Raw genomic sequence first — 22,294 nt, forward strand, 5'->3', positions numbered from 1 at the left:
TTTTTTTTTGTTATTTATGCTGGCATGACATTTTCTTATCAATGTGATATTCAATATGATAATCCATTAATTCTAATATGATATTTTTATTTATTTTACAATATTTTTTCACTACTTTAAATTATAAAGCACAGAAATTCAATTCTTTTTTGTTTCACAACACTCTTTTCTTAAATTTTAAAATTCTATCTTTATTTTGATATATTTCTTTTCTAATCCTGTTTAAAATCTTTTATCTCATATTGAATGATTTTATACTTACACTTATAAAATCTAAATTATTATTTGATCATGTCATGTCAACAATACTATTGCATAATACATGAAATGTCACATATAAACCCTGCTTCGACACCCATAAACCCTAGGAAGTGGAGAAAACAAAGGAGACGATAAGACTATACCATGGAACCTTCAGACAGGTGCGAATCATGGAGGGCACCATATCCAGTTAGCCATCAACATCATCACCATGACCACCATCTGATGATCCTCTGTCCCCACCACCACCATCACCACCGTACAATCCTCTGCCCTCTCCATCACCACCACCACCTCATTACTTGTCATTCTCACGTAAGCCCTGCTTTGGCTCCTCTTCCTTTGCAGAACTACTTGAATTCGTGGTCGAAAACTGTTCAAAACGAAGCCCATAACTCTGGTACCCTGTAAGTTTCCCCAACTCTTGTTCTTTTTTTGAATCCGAAGACAAAAATACTCAAAAAAATCCGTTTATGTATTCTTTTTTCGAATTTGTGACATGGGTTTTCGCGACAAATCTTAGTTAATCTGAGTTGAAAATTGGTTGTTAATGTAATTTTGCCTTGTACGTGAATTTGCTCTGGTTATCTTTATTCTGCTCATGGAATAAGTGCTATGCAGTTTAACATATAAAAATTGAAATGCTTCTCAACCCGTTTTTTTTTTTTTTTAATTAAGTGAAGAATAGCATGTCTGAATTTGGTTTTCTATGTTTTGGCTGGTAATCAGGGTGTTGCAAGAGCAAGAGTGTGAAGGGCTAGAAGAGGGAGAGGTAGAGGAAGAGGATGAGGAGCCAATTTTTGTTCTAACTGATGAATGGAGGGAGTTTTTTGCAAAATCCGAAGCAAAGAGAAAATTAGGTACCAATTTTCTTTCTATTTAATATGCTTCTCTTGCGAATCTAGTTTCTGATCATCATCTGTACCTGGGTAGTGCAGAGAAGAAGCAGGATAAGAAGAAACAGAAAAAACTAAATTAGAAAATTCTTGCCATCTCTGGCCAACATGAGGCTGATCCAAGATTCTAGCTCTAGAGGTTAAGCCATCTGATTTATTGAATTTCAGATGTTGAATGGAAAATACTCTTGATTGATGCATTTTATGAAGAGATCATAAAATTTATTTTGCTGATATGATTTGGCCTTTTCAATATTGCCAGAGAGAGCGCGTTGGATAGTTTGTTTAACAAATTATTCAGGAATGTAAAGGCATAGTCCATATCTCTTTATATAGAAAATCAAGAACTCTACTAAATGTCCTCTGTCAAGGTTTAAGAGCCTGTTAAAGCACCCCCCCAACTCGATCAATGATCTAATTACACATTTCTATTTACACCCTTTCTTAATGCTCTTTAAATAAAACGATGTTATGCAGGGTTTTTGAGGGTTATTGCTAATAAATACAAAATCAATTACACAATCACTTGGAATTCAGCTGAAATTATTTGAATAATTAAAAAAAAAAAACAACTCAAGGGTAATTAGGCATTAACTGTAATTATGTTCTACAAACATTTTTAATAGCACCATTGAATGTATTCAGGTGGTCTGCCATGACCTGGAGGCATCAAAACCAGGAATCGATGCTTTCACTTCTGCCTGCACCATATTACCTGTTTCCTCACGTACAGGGGACAAGGAAATAATATTCAATCATACAACGGTGTACGCCAGTATATTTCCAGCTAGCGCGCTCACTCATCCATCTAAGGCTTAAGAGCAAGTTTGCTGAAAGCAGTATTTATTCGTTCATCTGCAATCATTTTGTTGCTTTCATAGAAATCTAAAATCTCCATCGAGATATTTTTCACCTGCCAGTTTCAATAAAATAAATTTAAAATGTTAACATATAAAGCACTCACTATAAAAATATGACATGGACTTAATTGCAGTCTATTTAAAATTCACATTGACGTGCAATCCTTGAATTAGAAGATGGTGATAAGTAAACACAACGCAATTACAGTAGAACGATCTCAGAAAATGCATTATATTTCTTTCCAGTTAAATATGAGGTAAGAAATTTTCCTAAAAGGCAGCTACTTTGTGGTATTACATGGATTTAATTAAATCAAAGTTCATACCAAGACATGTGTCAGTGTATGTGTGTGTGTTTTTTTGTAACAAAGGAAAACACAACATTGTGGATCAGATTTAGCTTAGAAAACTCACCACATTCATATCAACACGAAGCTCCTCAAACCAAGATGTGATATCTTTCTCTTTGTGTACGCTAGCAATGTATATGCAAGCTAAGGCAATCAAATATGGAGGATGTATAAGAATAAGGTCCATCTTGTATGTGTCATTTACAAGTCCCCTGTGATTCAAAAAGCCGAATTTTAGTATATGTATTCAGTTATATAAAACTTTAAAGGAGAAAAGAGAAAGGATCCATAAGACAAATTTAGACAAATGATTGATCACTGATTTAATTAAATCCATAATGAAAATTGTAAATGAAAATTATATTTAATGTTTAAGAAGATGATCTGTCACTCACTCTGGATACTATGAAGTTGAAAACCAGCAACATACATTAGAGAGAACAAAATATTCCTAAGTTTCCATCCACAATTTTCATTCATTTCAGTTTAGACAAAACAGTTTTCTTAAATATAGCTGCACTTGACTCTACCTCAGCCAACTTTGATTCTCAGTTTCTTAACCAAAAAGTATTAGCACAGTGACCAACTTCAAATACAGCTCAAAAGTAACCACAAGATAATCTACAATACTATAGCATTAACATGATCCTAATTTGTTTGTAGCTTCATAGGCCAGGTAACTCAAAAATTGGAAAATGAACAGAGTCTCAAATCAGGCTAAGTTTTATCTGTTTGATTTAGATACAGGATGCCAATCACACCCTTACAGTCCTTATCTTTGATCCTAAACATCAATACTACGATGTACGTGTTTTGGCATGTGTATGTGTAAAATGCATCTTTGATCCTTTCTTCCTTTTAAATATCTAACACAAAAGCCACATGGTCCACTTACAGTTGGCAGAGCCAAAGGTAAAATATTTTCACCAGCTCTTGTTTAAAAGTTGAAGACATACAGGACAAAAAGTGGATTTTTTCTTTAAAGCATATTGCTGACTTGCACAAAATATTTTGAACTTCAAAAGTTACTGATGTTGGAGTTTTGACTCTTACCAAGATAATTGAGTCATATTTATATCACTCATGCCAGCATCCTGCAGCAACCTGTCAAGGTGACAGGCATAAGATACTATCCAAATGTGTCAAAATAAAAAATGATGCAAATGAGCAGAAAGAACAGTATTGGCATAATTTAAACATAAAAGTAGCTTAGTTGTAATAAATTTGATATTTTGATATTCCAAAAGGTCATCTTAAAGTTGTATATCAACTGTAAATTATTAGACAAGGCTGCATTGAGTTCAGGTTGATTAAAAATGTTTTCATAAGTAATACATTATCATAAAAAAAATTATATGTGCATCTCTATAATATAAAACAAGAATTCACTAAATGCTAACCTAATTCTACAGGGAATAAATTAATTGATATCAAATGATAAATACAAGCACGTCACTTTGGGGATCTGAAAAAGATTTAAAAGAACTAGGAAGCACAGACACGGACAAGCAATATGAGTACCATACAATACGGACACAATGACAGCAATTTCTAAGACATTAGGATAGTTACTGTAGGACACAGCAATAAAAAATATTTTTGATACACCTTTTATGTATATATATTCAATATAGATGTAAATATTGATACTTTTCATTCAAATATAATCAATTTCTTCACAAAGACAAGTCTTGTTATGCAGAATTAGGCCATTTTTATTTTTATAGAGCCCAAAATGCGTAAGGATTAAAATCAGAATGGTAACACTAATCTAAAGAAGGTAACACTGATCTAAAGATCTCTTGCTGGAGCTGGGTTCTGGTCATGCAATGAAGACAAGTTTGAAAGTTTTAGCTGTCATTCAAGATCCCAGATCCTGTCCAGGATCGTACTATGTCGACGACAATACCTCTCGATTTTTGCTGAGTCTGAGCAACTCTGATTGTTGATTCCAGATTTGGGAAAGAAAATGCATTAAAAGAAAAAAACTTTCCATCCTGTGTCCAGCTGTGTTTAGACGTGTCTTGACTGTGTCCAATTTTTTTGGCACATCCAAATATGTAGGACACGTATCCCACCATGTCGGACACATGTCCAACACCCGTATGCAGGGATCAAGAGGGTGTGCTCATGCTTCATAGAGGAGAACAAAAGAAAAAACTAGGGAATATAAGAAGTGTGCTAGAGTTAGAGCTTAACATAGAAAATAGATAGAATGATCTTACAAGATCCTATTTCCTAAGTAGTCTTAACTTCTTTTTTTTTTTTTAACTGAGGGAAGGAGGATTCAAACCCTACCCTCTAAGTAGGGGATCATGCACCAACCAATGAACCAAATGCTCAGGTGCTAAAGTAGTGTTAACTTATTAAGGCAAAACTTATGTTCTCATGATACTCTGTATTCTATCAATAAAATTGTTAACCATGCAAAAGATTAGTAGTGCAAATTAAAACTACAACGGTATAAAATTATGGAAAAGAAGTTAAAAACTTACTGAGACAATGTGCGGTAAGGATGAAACACAACTAAATAATAGTTAAGTGCTTCTAAAATCTTCATTTCCATTTCAAGTATATCTTTGATTTCATATCTATACTTTTCATCAGAATCTGCAAAGAACACATGGCAGGATTTTAGTAAACAATCAAATTTCTTGAAAGTTCAAAGGATTAATACCAACTTAGTAAGGAGCAATTACATAATTTTTTAATGTAAAATACAAGAAGTCTAGCCTGCACTGTGCTTTCTTCTGCCTTCGATGCCAAATATAAGCAAGTAGGAGCAACAAGACGTGGATCATATTCAGTCATACTCTTTCTGTAAGACAAATGAAAATATATAATTAGTGTGATGCACGATTTTGACTAACGAATTATTATTCCTTAAAATGTTGTTTTATAAAATGAGAACAAGCATAGTACAACTATGTCACACGAAGAGCAGTAAAAGTAGCTTAGAACAAGTAGCAGGGTTCATGAGTTATTTTAATCTTTCGGATGTTCTAAAGTGCTTGGTTCGGTGACTCAAATATAGAAGTAATTAAAAGGTCATTCTCTAAACCTTTCCTTGAAGTACACGTTCTTTACCTTTTCCCTCTTTCTCAAGAAAACACATTGTTAAGTGTCATTGAGCTCTACTATCTCATTAAACCAAAACATCCTCCTACTACCCAATACATGTGATGGGCTAATGTGCTATCCCCATGATAAACTTGTTATTTCATAATGAATGTGATCTTCCCATCATGAACATGTTCTTCCATAAAGAATGTGTTCTTCCCATGATATCCAATAAACACTTTCTACCCAACCACTCCAAAGAAACCATTTCTACTTGGTGTGTGTGTGTATAGGAGCTTGACAATTCAGAGACATTAAAATTTCACCAGATTCCCTCTCTAAGATATTCTCTCTAAAAGTTCTTCCTAAGCTCTTCCCAAATACTCTCTCCTCTCCACTCAACTCTTTCCTATCCTATTCTCCACCGTTCCCTGCCACTAGACTTTCTTTCTACTTTTTCCCTAACTTGTATCCCTCACCTCCCACCACAAAGCACTTAACACTTCAAGGACTACTCTGCCGGCTCTAGTGCCTCTCACTTTGCTTGTTGCAACACATTGTATGGAGGAAATTTGAAGTTTCTACATAATTTAGGTTCAATGCATCTCTATACCTATAATAATTCATGGTTGCTGGATGGTTCAATGAATAATGACATAAGTGTCTAATTTTGCATTGGAAATTAATTAAAAAGTTGTAACTATATCGACTATGTCTTATGTGAAGAATTAGCAACTCATGTAGGCCAAAGGATTGAGATATTTAAGAGAAACTGTATAAATCAGGAAATGCGACATCACTCAAGATGAGTTTGTAAGGTGTAAAAAAGCAGGAATGTTGTAATTGAAAAATCACAAGATAATCATGGTTTGAGAAAAAATCAGAGGATAGGTTAGAGCTGCTTGTCATCAATGAGTAGCATGCCCTTCTACATCACCATTAATAACTAGGCAAAAAATACCTGGTATAGACGCGTCTCATATATGTAACTGCAGTTGCTACAACCCTGAAATATTGACCACATCTTAGACATAACAGTAATTGGTGAAAGTTTAACTAGAAAAGGAATTTTTTGTGCATTGAATTTGTAATCACACAACAAGATGTACTAAATTCATTATGTGAACTAAGGGTACAGAACAAAGAAACATATTAGATGCACACTTTCGAGGAAAAATTGGTCTCACAAATGAAAGAAACTAACTCTGTTTAAGCATGATATCATATTAAAGGATACATAATCTTCATGACTCCTTTCAGTTACCAAAATTCTCATGATTACTTGCTACTATTTTCCACATAGAATTTGCAACAAACTTCTTTTAAAAGGAAGCCATTGCGTTAAAGGAGATAGTTATAGCAGACAACGTGCTTATGTACAGATTAATTTTGATAAACCAATATATGAGGTCTGTGAATGATTCCTCATGCATGTGTATCTAGGTAATTAAAGCTAAAATCAATAAAAGTAGAGACACATAACAGATAATCAGAAACCTATGTTTTCACATTTTTAAATTGCCCTGTAGATCTTCAGTAAGTGATCAAAAAAAAAATGTGCTCTGCCTTTATATAGTCCAGTTCAGTTCAGGGATAGCACTATGAGACAGCTAGCATATAAACATCCGAGGCATAAATATACTATATTAGGCAAGTGAAAACAAGATATTAGTCACACCAGCAGTTGAACTACTTCAGATTCACCAATAAATGCTACAATTAAACATTGTCAGCATAGAAAAACAACAGGAGGATACGCAATTTAGAAAGGAGAAGTAAAGATCAAAATTTGATGGCATGCATTGAATGAAACGGCCGATCATTTAAGTAAACAGAAAGGTACTCTTTAAAAAAACAAGAGATAAGATCAAACCTTTGCCTCACTTTGACATGTTGAGCCAGTTTCAATATATCTAAGGAAGTTAAAAAAGAAGGCCCAAAATCACCAACTTTAATGAGGAAGGTATGCAGAATAAAACTTCAATTAAATTAGGCAATGCACGTATTGGCATGCAAAAAGCTTTCTTAAACACCAGCCATTTTCTTTCATTATTCTAACAACAATAATAAGCCCCAAATAGATTAAGCCACAAAGTAAATTTTAGTGTGAAAAAGTAATTTGCGGCTATGAATATTGTTTTGTTGATGAACTCGTGTGACATCCATGCTAAAACCAAATATTAAGGCTGTGTTAAAAATGAAGGGACATCTGATTCTTGAAACAATCCTATGGTGACAAAATAATAAGTAATCAAATGCATCAATTCTTCTTTTCCTCACAATATAAGTACTTAAGATGATTAAAATGCTCGTGATTTCGAGTATCCAAGATTCGAAATTAGAAATTCCCGTAGTTTATACATGCAGAAATAAACCTCAAAACGAAGCCAAAATTTTGAAGCAAAAAGAACTGCTGTTACCAGTAAATAACAAAAACACAGATTATAAGCTTCATTAAAAAGTCCTCAATCTACAAAATCAAGTCTAAAAGAATCCGAATCAAAACCCATAAAAAAAAAGGAGTAAGAGAGAAAGGGAACATACAATTCGCCATATGCGTCTTGATGAGCTTAAATTCTTCAAGAGTGATGCCTTTATCTTTATCTTGTTGATGTACCACATCAACCTGTTCTGGGTCCAAAAGCTGCTTGCTGCACAAACAAAAAATGAATAATAATAAAAAAAAAGACAACAAAAACAACAAATATTAAAGCGATCTAAGAACAAGCGATGGACTACAAAATCAATGAAAATAGTTTGACTTGGTAGTTACCAGTGAGAAGATGTCCAGAAGTTGGCCGCCATTCTTTTTCTTGTTTTGGGAGCAGAATCGTGTTGGTGTTTATTTAGCTTATTCCAGGAGACATGATTAACGTTTCAAAATTTAGGATTTGCTTATATACGGTGGTGTTACACTGGTCAGGATTTTGTTAAGGTCGATTAAGGAGCCCATCTTTAGATTGATCCGAAACGAGAATTTGGCCCAAGTTTAGGAAATTTGGGCTGGGTTGGGTTTGTTACTTCGCAAAAAATAATTATTATTTTGTGAATTAGTGCAAATATAGCTATCGGATTGTTAACTTGAAATTAGCTTATTATTGAAAACTTTTTAGCGGAAAATTATTTTCATTAAAAAATTTTAATATTTTCTATTCTTTAAATCACCTTTAGAAAATGTTTTAGAGGCAGTAATGACATTACTTATAAGCAACATATATCTTGCTGTCTTTGTTGGTATATTTTTAAACTAGAAAGTTATCTCTTCACATAAAAAGTTATTTTAACTCAAAGATTATGTCACATAATGTAAAGTTATCTCAACTCAAAGATTATATCACATAGTGTAACATTATGTGTTAATTGGATTGTAGGTGATTTTTTCATGTTAATAGTTATGTCTATTGGAAAAATAACATATTAAAAAAAACACATCTAAATCCAAAGGCTATAACACAATTGAAAAGCACCACAACTCAAAATATTGGATATGAAATATTATTTTCTCACATTGTAGCTAAAAAATTGTCTTCTGGAATAAATGGTTGAAACAATACGTTTATATAAAAATTGTGTCTTGCAATATGCAAAGGTGTTTTTAAAACATGGATGTACCTTAATGAAAGAGTTGTATCCTTAAGAAAAGACACTTACAAGTCCGTATAAAAGACTTGCCACCAACTATTTTGACTCATAAAAAATAAACAAGACGAGCGAGAAAATCAAGAGCAAGAGAAGTGTTATGTTCTAAAAATTAACATAAACATGTGAGTTCCTATTAACTTACAAAAAAGTCCAAATTCCTTATAATTTATTTATCGCAGAAAGTAGGCTTTAAAGTTGAAAAGCTTTGCAAACTCTCGAGTATATCTACCGATTTACTCTTGTTAAGTGAAAAACGAAGTTAGACGTTAGCTTCATTGTATCTCTAAGGCTATTCGCATAATTTCTCTTTGCATATTGAGTGGTGGGAGTGAAATAAGTTTTAAAGATAGCGTCAATAGAAAAGCACGCCTTGAAGTCAATTTTGTTGGTTCCTTGAATTCTATTTAAACCCCATTTGCACAAACAATTTTAAAACTTAAATTTCATGTGATTTGAATTCAAAATGACTTCACTTAAAAGAGATGGATACCAACATTGTCAAACTAGACCACTTTGGAAGAGGAAACTTTATTCGTTAGCAAAAGTTAGATCGGTTTGATGTTGACAAAAAGAATTTAAGGATCAAATTCGTCTATGGCAAAATGGTTTCAAATCGGATTATAAGATAAGTTTTCTTTCCTTACTTGATATGAATAATACTATATCTTATAGACATAGTAAACGCATATTGGTTGGAAATAAGTATTTTGTCACATCCATAGATGATCATTTTGTCAGGGATCAATTTCATGAGCTTGAACACATGCTTAATCGCTTTTGGCAATATAATCTTAACATGGATGAAGGTATGGTTGTTTCTTTTAAAATTAATAAACTTCCCCTCTCATTAAGAGACACTAAGAAAACTCTAAAACATAAGAAAAATGAGATATATCTTGAGGACCTCGGTAATCATATTTGAATAGAAGAAAATGAAGTTAATCAAGATGATTGATAACTCTTTGATATAAAGTTATTTAGATTTAATTTTGATAGTGATTTAGCTTGATTTCTTGGTGTCACGATGCTAATTTTTTTGCTACAGTAGCGTTGCAGCACTACTTCTTCAGCATTGCAACATTGAGCTCTCGGGAAAATTGTATGGTGAGCTTCTTTTCAATAGTGCTACAGCCTTGTTCTCCCAATGCTGCGCTAGTCTATCAACTTCTAACATGATTTTCACCCTGATCTGGTCCAAACTAGGAAAAGTGGTAACATAAAATTTGTAGCCCTATCTCTTATCTTGCCAATGGCTTAAGAATAATGTCAATTGGACTTCTAGATTGAAAGATATGCTCCAAATACTGCATCATGTTCAGACTATGCATACTACTGCAGTGCTCCCAATTAGACAAATAGTTTAACCACTATCCAATCGAAATTGGGTGAAGTGGTAATAATAAAAGTTGGATTCCTTCCTCTTAGAAGTCTAGTGGTTCAAGAATCACTTCATTTGGAGTTCTGTAGACAAAGATATGGTTAAAATATCACAACATATATGAATGAAGTCATCACCACATTTGTACGGATTTTCATCAAATGAGCCTTTTTCATCAAATTTTCTACAAAAGCAATAAGAGAAATTATTAATACTACTCTTAAATAATTTAAAACGAAATAATATAAAATTAATTACTAAACATTTATCTAAACTTAAACTAAAAAAACACCTAAAATGCTACGATTTGAACCTAAAATCTTAAAGATCTAACTACTTAAGCCCTCAAAATGTGTCAAAATAACTCTATATAATAAAATTATCACTTGAGAGACTGGTGTCATGGCATCCAAAGAACCATGACTGCGGTGCTCAACACTACAAAAAAAGAAGGTATTATCGACCAAAATTTTTGTCGGTAATGCATAACAGTCCATTAATGTCTTGCATTATGAACAAATTAGTCAGTGAAAATTTTTTTCATAGTCAATTGGAAAAGACATTGTCGGTAATGCAAAATTCATCAACAATGAAATTTTTCATTGATAAATTATCGATCGAAGTTTCCATTGGTCATTTCATCAGCAAAGAGTTGATTTCATAGGTTAAATTATCGATGAAACAAAATTCGTCAACAATTCCATCATTAATTATTGACAAAATTATCAACGGATTATCGCCAAAACCAACTTTGAAGCTTACAAGTTGTAGTTGTTGGCAATGTCCAATTCTGTTTGTATTGCGTATAAGCTCCATTAGCAATTATGTTAGTAACTAAGGAAATTTATCGCTAATAGATGAAATCTATCAACAATTCTATTACTAATACAACAGTGTAGGGTTTTTTTTTGGGAAATTAAATTTGTCCTGTTCATAATAAAATTATGATATGATGCTGTTATTGATAAAGTAAACATATAGCAAACATATATACATATAGAAAATATGAAAATCTAATACAAATCGTTATTAATAAAAATATTCTAATGTAAACATCTAACAATAATCCAAACATAAACGTTTACAAATCTCACTAAAAGAGTTAGAGTGGCTTTTGTTGCTACCGTTGTGGTGGAGGCTATGAAGGCTCGAATTCGGTTGGTTGAGGTTGCTTTATCCTCGATCCAATTACATCCATAAAACAACCCTTAATATCAGTGAAACCCGTCATCAAGGTCTTCATGTCACTAAGCAATTATCGATATGCCTTGAGCTCAAGTGTAGGAGTCAACGTAGGAGGTGGTGCATCGTTAGGGCCACAAGCAAATTCAAATGTCGCAACTGCAGCCAGAAGTTTCGATGCAAGGACATGGGTTCCAAATTTATATATGGGGATCCGAGTACTCGTTGGCCCTCTAATGGCCTTGGTCCATGCCTTTGGATCAAACTCTGGTTGGCTAGATGGCTTCATATTGTACTTCTCCTTTATTGTCGAAGTGTATAATTCTTACAAAATAAAAAAGTAAGTAAAATTATTAACTTATTTAATTGGTAAGCAATATATATATCGAATATATATAAACACATGTTTACTTACATAAAACAGTTTTGGACTTGTTATTCGCAAATTTTTTAGTACATTTCTATCACTTTTGACTGTGTTCAAAAAGGTCAAAGAATGTAACTTGTCATTTCTTTTCCTTTACCTATAAGCATAAAAAGAGAAAAAATATATATATACACATTATTAAAACTATCATAATCATTAATTAACATAAAGAATTGTATTATTAAATTGAATTATTTATGTAATATATATATATATATATTAAAATAAAAACATGTACCATCCTTTTTTGGTGAAAAGTGAAAGGCAAGGAACCGTTAGTATGTTTTGCCACGGTACCATCCTTTTTTATGAGACAGCTCTGCTTTACCTTATGTGAGTAAAAAAACCAACATTACGACACCAAGAAAATTGCTAGGCGATTTTTCAAAAATAAAAATTTGATGGGATTTTGAAAATTAGGTTACTTGGAGCCTATTTAAGGGACTTTTTTCAAAAGTTTTAAGGAGGAGGCAGCAACCAACTATTCTGGAGATTTGGAGCCAAGAACAAAGCAAGAAAACAAGAGAATTTGAGAGAGAATTGAGATTGCAAAGCTTCAACACTTAGTTTCTTTCTCTAATTTTGTGTTTCTTTTGCTTTCTTTAACTTAGATTCATGGCTAAATTTCTTTGAATATTGTTTTTATTAGTTATTATGAGCTAAATTATCTTTCTAGGATTGTGGTGGATTTCAACATGTAATTTGAATATTAGCTGCTCTTTTATTTATCATAAATGGGTGTAGTTTTGCTTATTCAAATATGTTCTTAATGCTTTTGATTACTTGGCCAACAATTAACTGATTTGTGAATTTAATTGAGACTTAACAGAAAGATTTTAGATTGGACTAAGGTTTGAATAGTGTATGTTCACGTCTCTTAGGTGATCTGATTCGCGATTCAAGTAGACATACACCAATTGCCATACATAGTCACATTAAGACATTTACTTAATGAACTTAATTTATTTGATTCCTATAAACATATAGTGAACTAATTAAGTTAGGTATTTGTACAAGTAACTCGATGGAGACTTGTCCATAGCTTTGGATTCTAGGTTAGCAAAACCACCAAAGAAAGATAAATAACAAGAAAAGTTGATATCAGATGAAATGTTGAATGAACCCATAATCCTACTTTAATATACTACTTTTCTCAACTTATTTATTTTGTTAGTTAATTTAGTGTTTATTTTAATTTTTTTAATTAATTTTGTATAAATTTTGATTACTTAAATAAGATTGATTTGTTATAAGATTTTAATACTTAGTAAAAATTTAGGAACAAATTTTCGTGGGAATGATACTCTACTTCATCACTATATTACTTGTTCGACACGTATACTTATGTGTGCAAAATTGATAACAAGTTTTTGATGTTGTTGCTTGGGATTGTGTTTTCTTTGTTATTTGCTAATATTAAAATTTTACAAATTAGTCTTAATTTAAGTTTATTTTTGTTTTGCAGTTGTGTTCAACTGTTGTATAAGAAGAGCAAATAACTTGGAGACTATCCCATGTGATTTGGAAATTGTGCGAACATTTTCCAGACTTTGACGAGAGAATCAACAAGGTGTTACTTTGTAATGACCTTTTTCCCCGATCATTACTGGTGCTCGAGTCTCACGAGGAAGCTCACCAAGTCCCTAGCAAACCTCAACAACTATCCATTTATCAAACCATAACACATCCCTTGGAAATCTCATAACCATCACAATTTCATTAACGGCAAATATTCTCTCATTATATTATGTTTCATCATTATATAAATATATGTTTATAGTGTACACAATTGTTTACTTCTGAAACGAAATATACTATAAATGACCCAACCTCTAATAGCGGAGCGATTTGGAATAGGAACTAAGAGATGCCTTTACCTACATCATAGTGGACTATAATATGCTAATGAAGAGCACGCTAGCTGATCACTTCTCTGTAAAATGAGAATGGTGGGGTAAGTCTCACAGACTCAGTGATCATCGGCTTAGTGAGCAGAGTAAAGATGGGAAACAAGCCAGGGATAGAAAATTTGAATATGAAAAGCGTATGAATATATAAACCATTTAAAATCCAATGGAACATTTGTGCCTTACATATATACTAAATAATTGTGATGCAAAGTAACAATTTCAGGTAATATGTTAAAACCAGTGCAATTAAAAGATTTCTACCGTCAAAATCATTTGATGTCCTTTACTTAAAATCGAACTAAAATAAGCACACATGTTCCCCGAAAAATCAAACAATGTCGATGCTTATACACATGAATATAAATGAACTCATACTCGAGATATTAAACACAAAACCATCGTATAAATAAGGGAGCTATGGAAAAATCGATATTTCTCACCATGCAAAAGAATACGTATTTGAAAACCCCAAAGAGATATCAATCTCGAGTAGGTAATCATAGATAATCAACCCCATGGACCCTCTTCCACGTAATAACATTCGAAGGCCCCCCTCCACTAAATTCCTATAGCCATGCCAGTCTCGATGATATTGGCCGACATTGAAGAAATCATGTGGTCACAACCACGTATATCAACTCGTGGCCTAGCCACATATAACAACCCATAGCCTTGCCATGTATATATCACAGACCATGACCTAGCCACGTCTAACAGCCCGTCGGTGACCCAAAGGTTATCTAGCTAAAGCTCACTTGTGCATAAGGATCATACTATTCTGATGAGACATTTGGCCTACTCTCGAATCTCTTTATTTTACAAAACCATTGTAACCAAATTGGGTTTTCAAAAGCTTATTTTAAATCCATTTCCAAAAACAAATCATGGCAACGTTATAAGTCCATTTGTAAGAATTCATGATGTAAAACCTTTGCATGAGGTTTAAATATTAACTCAAAGAATGGTGAACATAAATCTTATTCATGAATGCACATCACAAAAACAAGTAAGGCACGTTTCGATATAAACCATGGAAAAGAGCTTGTTTCCCAATTTCTAAAACACTTTACATATATAGCTTATATATATACAAAAAAATTTCAAAAGTCATGGCATCCACAATTGCTCAGCATTTCTACTAGCTCATGCTTTCCACAATAACAGTTTATAAATGTTTCACGAATAGGTATTCAAACTACTTATCATTTTCTAGCAACTCATGTTTTCCACAATGACATTGAATAAATCATAATCATATAGTTGTATATGAAACGTCATTATATAATGCGAAACCTTTTTAAATAGACACCCCTTACTCACCTTTCTTGGCGAGATATTACTTCGCCAATTTAAACTCTTTGCGTTCTTAATCGATAAATATCACTTGCCATTTTAACCATTATCTTTCTTGATTTACACTCATGGCAACTATCCTTTACTTGTCAATTTCCTAGCAATAATTAAATTCAAAATACTTAGCAACTTTATAATTTATTCTATACCACACTTGTTGCCCACACTTAGTTTTATGCTTTTATAGCCTATTCTTTATTCCCCCTTCTCATTCAAGAAGTAACCATTAACCAAATGGTTCAATTCATGCTATAATCATAATTCCTTCACAATTAATCTTTTGCACACACACACACACACACACACACACACACACACACACACATACACACACATATATATAGGTAGCAACTTACCAAATAATTCTCAAGTCTTTGCATGCATAGTTTTCTACCTTTTACTTTTTCAAAACATTACATTCACACAACATCAAAACCATAACTAGTATAAACATTCTTCCCAATCGTACCCAAGATAGCACAATCAATTTTCATTGCATGCTTACCTTTAAAATGGCTTGGATCTTTCATGCACTTCAATATTCCTCCCAAGCCCTCTTCTTTATACCTTAATTTTCACCATTTAACAAGGGTTTGGTGACATGCATGTAATTATTCTCCTTCAAACCTTATAGATCTTTGCTGCCACAAACATTTTCTCACAATTACTGTCCCATCCCAAAACCCCGGGCCATGACCGGTGTATAGGCCCAATAGGCATAGCCCACCAGTCCCAAGCAAGCTTCTCTATGTAAATCCGTCAGTAGTCCATCTATCACTTCTTTTTCTTTAGGATCTAAAACTTGTAATTTCTAATAACCATCTCATGAAAATTTAAATCATGAAAACCAAGTACATACAAAGTTCACAACAAATCTCACAATTTACATTAAGCCATCACTTATAACCATACAACAGACCATTGACAACTAGCGGAGTGACTCTGGCCATGGGTGCTATCATTGAGAGTCATAGTGAACCTACCGAAAGATGAATAGGAGGGAGCACTTTGACTTAGGATCCAACTACCTTCGATCTTGAAAACTAAAACATGAAGTTGAAAAGGGTGAGTATAAACCTAATGAGTGAACATAAGAAGGGAACAAGCAAACGATATGGAAGATTTTTTTTAGAAAACACGATGCATTGGTATTGAAACCATGCAATTTGTATATCATAAATAAAACTCGATGCCATGTTGTTTTCCAACTCATTTTGAAAACATTTAAGAATACCAACTTTCAATATACAATTCAATCACATTACATTTTTCAAAAATCTCTCCTCTACAGGACAGGTGCACATGCGTGTAAAAGTTCACATATACATTATGTATATATAAATATATAGATAATTCAAACATACACCAAGGTCATGCCCACACTAGTCACCACGACTCTGCACATACACCCGCCAACCTTAACTCAGCTCATGTGCGCTCCCACACCACACATAACTAATATCCTCATGTGCACTCCCACACCGCACATGGCATATATCATCATCATGTGCTCTCCCACACCGCACATGGCATATATCGTCATCATGTGCTTAACCACATACTACCGGCACCGTCATGTGCACTCCCACACCGCACACACATGGTCATAATTATCATTCAACATTACATTCAATTCATGGCACACATCACATGCCACAATTTAATTGGCAATTCAACATAATATTTCAAATACGTAATTCATCACATTATACGTTTAAAAATGTAGAAGTATCACTTGTGAAAAGCTTGTTCCTGTGCATAAATTTGAAAAGAATCAACCAAGGATATTCTAGCATTTCACTCAACACATGTGCATTTGTTCAAAACCTTTTAAATGCAAGTTCACTCACCTTATGATGGATACTACATTGCTATTAGTTCGGAGGCGTATTTAGCTATTTCTACTTGCCAGTCACTCGTTATTTCCTCTGGTATGCTACTACAGTATATTATCTTTACTTTTGCACTTTTTAGCAACAATCCAAATTCAATATCTTTAGTGTATATCATTTCTACATCTCTTTTTCATTTAATCGTGAATCCTTATTCAACTAACTTATATCTTCACACAGTTTTACCAAAGTTGCCTTTATCCTTTACTTGCGTAATTCTTTAGATTATAACTATCAGTAACTTATTTATGACTCTAGCACATATATTAATTTTTTCTAAGAATATTTATCAAGTTCAACCATCATTTCCACACCATTAACCTAGCATATGGCAGCATCTATAAATTTACTTCCATCAAGCATTTCCTAAGTCCACATGCACCACAATTTACCTTTACATGCTGCCACAAGCACAAACAATCAATACATATCTCATTTTTCCTTTCTACTTGTGATTTAGAGGTTAGAATGCTTACCCACCGCTTAATCTACTCAAAATAACCATGCATTCCAAGATTCTTCCACATGCATGCCTTGGGTTTCGTGGATCTTTATTGATCATTGCTACCACAAACAAAACCTCGCATCATAATTGGTTCAAACTACATGCTTTCAAACAAAATATCAATTTCTACCTTTCTTACCTTGAAACCCACAAGGCAAACCACCAAAATCTTTTAAAACCTCAACAATGGTGTATGGGTGGGGAGGAAAGCCTCTTAGTTTTCTCTTTTCTCTTCCAAGGCCAAGCGTCCTCCAATCTTTTCTCTTCGTTTTTCTTTTTTTTATTCTTTTCTTCTTTCTTTTTTTCTCTCTCTTAGGGTTCAATTGGGATAAAAATGAGGTTGAGAGTTGTGGGTTGGGTGAATAAAGGGGTAGGAGAATGGAGAAGTAAGAAAAGAAGAGAAAGGAGAAGAAAAAACTTGATTTTTATGGTAAAGAAAGGAAAATGGCATGGGAGGAAGAAGATGGAGAAGAAAATGCCTTTTGGAGAAAATAAGGATCAGCCATGGATAAGAAAGAAAAGAGTCAAAGCTTCTTTTGGAAGCTTTAACCAAGCTCATGGAAAAATTACTATTTTACCCTCCAAGTTTCTCTTCTTTTTAAATTTAATCCTCCCAACCATCTTTTAATTCCAATTTTCTTCTATTTTTCTTTCTTTACATGTGTGCAAACAAAATATAAAGTTTGCACTTCAACACGGTATCACCATAATATTTAAATATATACTTACCCACACTAACTTTATTTAATAAAGACATGTGGGCCCTACTAACATCGTTTTTCTCCAAAATTACCTCATTCTCCTTCTCCCCCACTTAGATTAACCATATAATCCTCCTTCAAGACTAATTTCAACATTAAATAAAATATTAATATTTTAATATTATTTTATTATAAGATTTTCCATTTATCTCCTTAGAACCCGAAATGTCTTTTTATGCCCCGATTCATTTTTGAATCACTTTTTATCTCACTAATTCATCTTCTTTAAAAATATTATTATTTAATTATTATTTTCTTGAGTGCAAAATATTTTACTTTAGAATATTCTTTTCACTCGCCACCGCTCTTTGACACTTAAATCCACGTTAATTAGCCCTTCGTCTTATTGATAAGGTTATGTTGACTACTATACGAGGGTACGGGGTATCACAATTACCAACTCATTTCCTTAAGAAATTTATAACCAAAATCAAAGTTCCACTTACCATAACTTGTTTGAACCCGCCGATCATTCACACTTTCTTCCTTGTGGTTTCTAGTCTTTTTCCTTGATATTTCTTAGCTACCATGAGATCTAACTCATATCACTTCAAGACAAGATGGACTTTTAGGAGCAATGAAGCTTGATGATAGGAAAATAGAGAGAAAGAGCTCACAAGTGCTCTAAAGGAAAGTGAAAATGCTAAGATGTTTTTCTTCTTCTTCACTGGTGGGAGCTCCCTCATTGCTCAAAATTTTTCATTATACTTTCAAATTTGTAGCTTTAATGTGATAATTTTGGAGGTTTAAGGATTATAAAAGGATTAGGGAAGCACCGATTTTAGAGAGAATTTGCCAACCCTTTTTGTGCTGCAAATGGGTGGATTGCCCAAGAATTCTTTCTAAAAGTCTTTGCAAGCCTTAGCTTGGGCGGATTCTTCAAGGAATCCTTAAAGCTTGACGGATTGCCCAATGTAATGGCCTTGTATCCTTAATCCTTTGTAATCCATTTACTTCATTCTTTGGTAGATTGTATTTCACTTAAATTGGCCATGCAAAAGTTCATCCTACATGCTACTTTCTCTCTACATGGGCTGGCAGCCTTTGTCCTCCACTTGCACACACTTTTCATTTAAATATTTTCCTTCCTTTTCTATTTAATGGGAAAATCGCCCATTGTTTATCCATTACCACCTTACATGCTTTGTTTATTATTTTTTATTACTTCACATGCATTAATTCCCAAGATTTTCCTTATTGCCTTCTTTTGCATTTCATTTCACATGCATTTCTATGCATTTTATTTACATTTGCATTGAACTTGCATCCAACTTCAATTTCATATTGCTTTCCAAAATAAAAATATATACATCAAATATTCTCTTAACTTAAAATGGTAAAATTGCACATAGTTCCTCCAATTTTTTCTTATTTACCACTTGACCCTTTAAACTTTGCATCCTTTTATAAATTGATCCTTCAACTTTTGATAATTACAACTTCATCCCTTAACTTTCCATTATTTGCAATTCCACCCTTCAACATCTTATTCTTTTTTATTAGGTCCTCCCATCATTCCGTTAATTTTAATTCTCTTTATTTTTCTTCCTTTGCGCTTGTTCAAATAAAATGTCAAATTCATACTCCACCAAGGTGTCACCATAATATTTAAATATATACTTACTCTTTCTCACTTTAGTTAATGAAGGCACGCGAGCCCCATTAAAGCTTCCTTTCTGCGAAATTTTTCTTACTTCCACTCCCCCACTTAGACAAATTGTACAATTAACATGTTCTTCGTGTAATAAAACCAATTTGGTATTTATTTTATTTTAATATTATTATATCTAAAATTTATTATTTTATTTCAAAATTTTCCTTTAGCCTTATAGGGCTCCAAAACATCTTGCTTTGTCTCAATTTAGCTCTATAGCAGCTTTTAACTTTACAACTTCGACCTTAATAAAATATTATTGTTTATTATTATTTTATCGCATGTGAAATATTTTATTTCAATATATTCCTTTCACCCTTCAACACTCTTAAACACTTTAATTAACCTCAATTGGTATCCAATAAGCTCTATTAGTCACCATACTAAAGTACGAGGTGTTACATACTCTAGTAAATACAATGGCTAATCAATAGGGTGAATAGCAAATCTAAGAGTGTGTAATAACTGACAATTGTTGCTTAAGGGATTATGTGGTTCCTTTGGTACAAGGAATTTCATCAAGCATTCGAAGGCCAACTATTCAAGCAAATAGTTTTGAGATCAAGATGGCTATCATCATCATGATTCAAACTTCAGTCCGGTTTGGGGGCTTTCCTCAAATGATCGAAATGGCCATATCAACTTCTTGGAGATTTGTGACACTTTCAAATGCAATGGTGTCCCAGATGATGCAATTCATTTGAGGCTCTTTCCTTTCTCATTAAGGGATAAAGCTAAAGCATGGTTGAATGCACTCCCCACTAGTTCAATAACAACAAGGGATGATCTTCCCTCCGGCTAAGACAATGAAAATGAGGAATGACAGTACATCATTCATGCAACTAGATTCTGAATCATTGTATGAAGCTTGGAAAAGATACTAAGAACTATTTCGACGTTTTCCTCATCATGGTCTTCCAAAATGGCTTCAAGTGCAGACTTTTTATAATGGTTTGAGTGGGCATGTTCGGACTACCATTGGCGCTGCATCGAGAGGAGCTTTGATGGCTAAATCGATTGATGAGGCATACAATTTGTTGGAACAGATGGCTACGAACAACTACCAGTGGCTAGTGGAGGGATTAATGCATAAGAGAGTAGCTAGAATTTATGATGTAGATGCATTTTCAATGTTATCGGCTCAAGTAGTAGCTTTAACTAAAACTCTTGACTTTTCGTACTAATATTTTGCAAAGTTCTTTTGTACCTTATGAGTTATGTGGAGATAATCATGCAAGTCATCAGTGTCCAAGCTCAACAAAAGCAGTGCAATTTATGGGTAATAGACAGCAGAATAACCCTTACTCCAACACTTACAACCTAGGTGGAGGAATCATCCCAATTTACCTCCAGCATTTCACCAACAAGCTAGCGCACCTATTTCAGAAAAGAAGGCAATTGTGGAAGATTTACTAAGCCAAGTGGGGGGGGGGGGGGGGTTTCTAATATTGGGCTACCGCGACACCAAGGTTGGGTGCCACGGCACTAATCTCTCTGTTTGGGGGAGGCGTGCCTCATTATTGGGCCAACATGATGTCAATTTTTTTTACTTGAACACTTGCAATAAAGATAAAAATTAAAGTAGTAAATGAAATAAATAATGAATAAATAAAAGCAAGAAATCAAAAATAAATTAAGTACAGAGTGCTTGGGTCGTCTTCCATAAAATGCTTGATTAATAGTCGTTAGTTTGACTTTGCCAAGCTCAATTGGCATTAATGAGTGAAATTGAAGATTTGTGGCATTCGATTTTGCCTTCCCAACAATGCTTGAGATGCAAACCATTCACTTTGAAAATCCTATTTCCTTTCGATAATTCCACTACTCCATGAGGGAATACTTTCATAACAACAAAAGGTCCCAACCATTTAGACTTAAGCTTACCTAAAATCAACCTCAATAGAGAGTTATAAAGGAAAACATGTTGTTCTGGTTCAAAACGACGCTTAATGATTTTCTTGTCATGGCATCTCTTGGTTTTTTCCTTATAGATGTTTGCACTCTCATAAGCTTGAAGTTGGAACTCATCCATCTCATTGAGTTCAAGAGACATTTCTCTCTAATAGCTTAAAGATCAAAGTTTAGTCTTTGATTGCCCAATATGCTTTATGCTCAAGTTCAATCAAAAGATGACAAGCTTTACTTAGATATTTTTCCACCATG

The 22,294-nt window shown here is 33.4% G+C and overlaps 2 protein-coding genes across 4 annotated transcripts; one reads left to right on the plus strand and one right to left on the minus strand.

Annotated features, from left to right (window-relative positions):
- Positions 1 to 358: 358 nt before the first annotated feature.
- LOC18612700 (uncharacterized) lies at positions 359 to 1,637 on the plus strand. 2 transcript variants are annotated; one of them, XM_018119003.2, is made up of 3 exons: positions 359 to 668; positions 991 to 1,121; positions 1,195 to 1,637. In XM_018119003.2, the coding sequence occupies exons 1-3, from the start codon at positions 406 to 408 to the stop codon at positions 1,233 to 1,235; spliced, it is 435 nt and encodes a 144-aa protein (XP_017974492.2). In that variant the 5' UTR covers positions 359 to 405; the 3' UTR covers positions 1,236 to 1,637. The 2 variants fall into 2 exon arrangements, with proteins under 2 accessions (XP_017974492.2, XP_007049670.3); XM_007049608.3 differs by having other exon boundaries at positions 1,200 to 1,637.
- On the minus strand, positions 1,637 to 8,321 carry LOC18612701 (cyclin-C1-2-like). 2 transcript variants are annotated; one of them, XM_007049609.3, is made up of 9 exons: positions 8,201 to 8,321; positions 7,972 to 8,078; positions 7,301 to 7,340; positions 6,389 to 6,433; positions 5,067 to 5,185; positions 4,863 to 4,977; positions 3,421 to 3,471; positions 2,432 to 2,579; positions 1,637 to 2,070 (listed from the first exon to the last, which is right to left on the minus strand). In XM_007049609.3, the coding sequence occupies exons 1-9, from the start codon at positions 8,230 to 8,232 to the stop codon at positions 1,966 to 1,968; spliced, it is 762 nt and encodes a 253-aa protein (XP_007049671.3). In that variant the 5' UTR covers positions 8,233 to 8,321; the 3' UTR covers positions 1,637 to 1,965. The 2 variants fall into 2 exon arrangements, with proteins under 2 accessions (XP_007049671.3, XP_088659056.1); XM_088802930.1 differs by lacking the exons at positions 7,301 to 7,340; positions 8,201 to 8,321 and having other exon boundaries at positions 7,972 to 8,079.
- Between the last annotated feature and the right edge of the window lie 13,973 nt (positions 8,322 to 22,294).

Source organism: Theobroma cacao, chromosome 1 (assembly GCF_053813885.1).
Source record: "Theobroma cacao isolate CCN51 chromosome 1, ASM5381388v1, whole genome shotgun sequence".
NCBI lineage: Eukaryota > Viridiplantae > Streptophyta > Magnoliopsida > Malvales > Malvaceae > Theobroma > Theobroma cacao.

Excerpts from the sequence above, each read along its gene's own strand:
- LOC18612700 (XM_018119003.2), top strand. The coding sequence starts at position 406 with ATGGAACCTTCAGACAGGTGCGAATCATGGAGGGCACCATATCCAGTT. Across the intron at positions 669-990 it reads GCCCATAACTCTGGTACCCT|GGTGTTGCAAGAGCAAGAGT; the intron begins GTAAGTTTCCCC and ends GCTGGTAATCAG. Across the intron at positions 1,122-1,194 it reads CGAAGCAAAGAGAAAATTAG|TGCAGAGAAGAAGCAGGATA; the intron begins GTACCAATTTTC and ends GTACCTGGGTAG.
- LOC18612701 (XM_007049609.3), bottom strand. The coding sequence starts at position 8,232 with ATGGCGGCCAACTTCTGGACATCTTCTCACTG. Across the intron at positions 6,434-7,300 it reads CATGTCAAAGTGAGGCAAAG|GGTTGTAGCAACTGCAGTTA; the intron begins GTTTGATCTTAT and ends TCAATATTTCAG. Across the intron at positions 5,186-6,388 it reads ATGAGACGCGTCTATACCAG|AAAGAGTATGACTGAATATG; the intron begins GTATTTTTTGCC and ends TTTGTCTTACAG.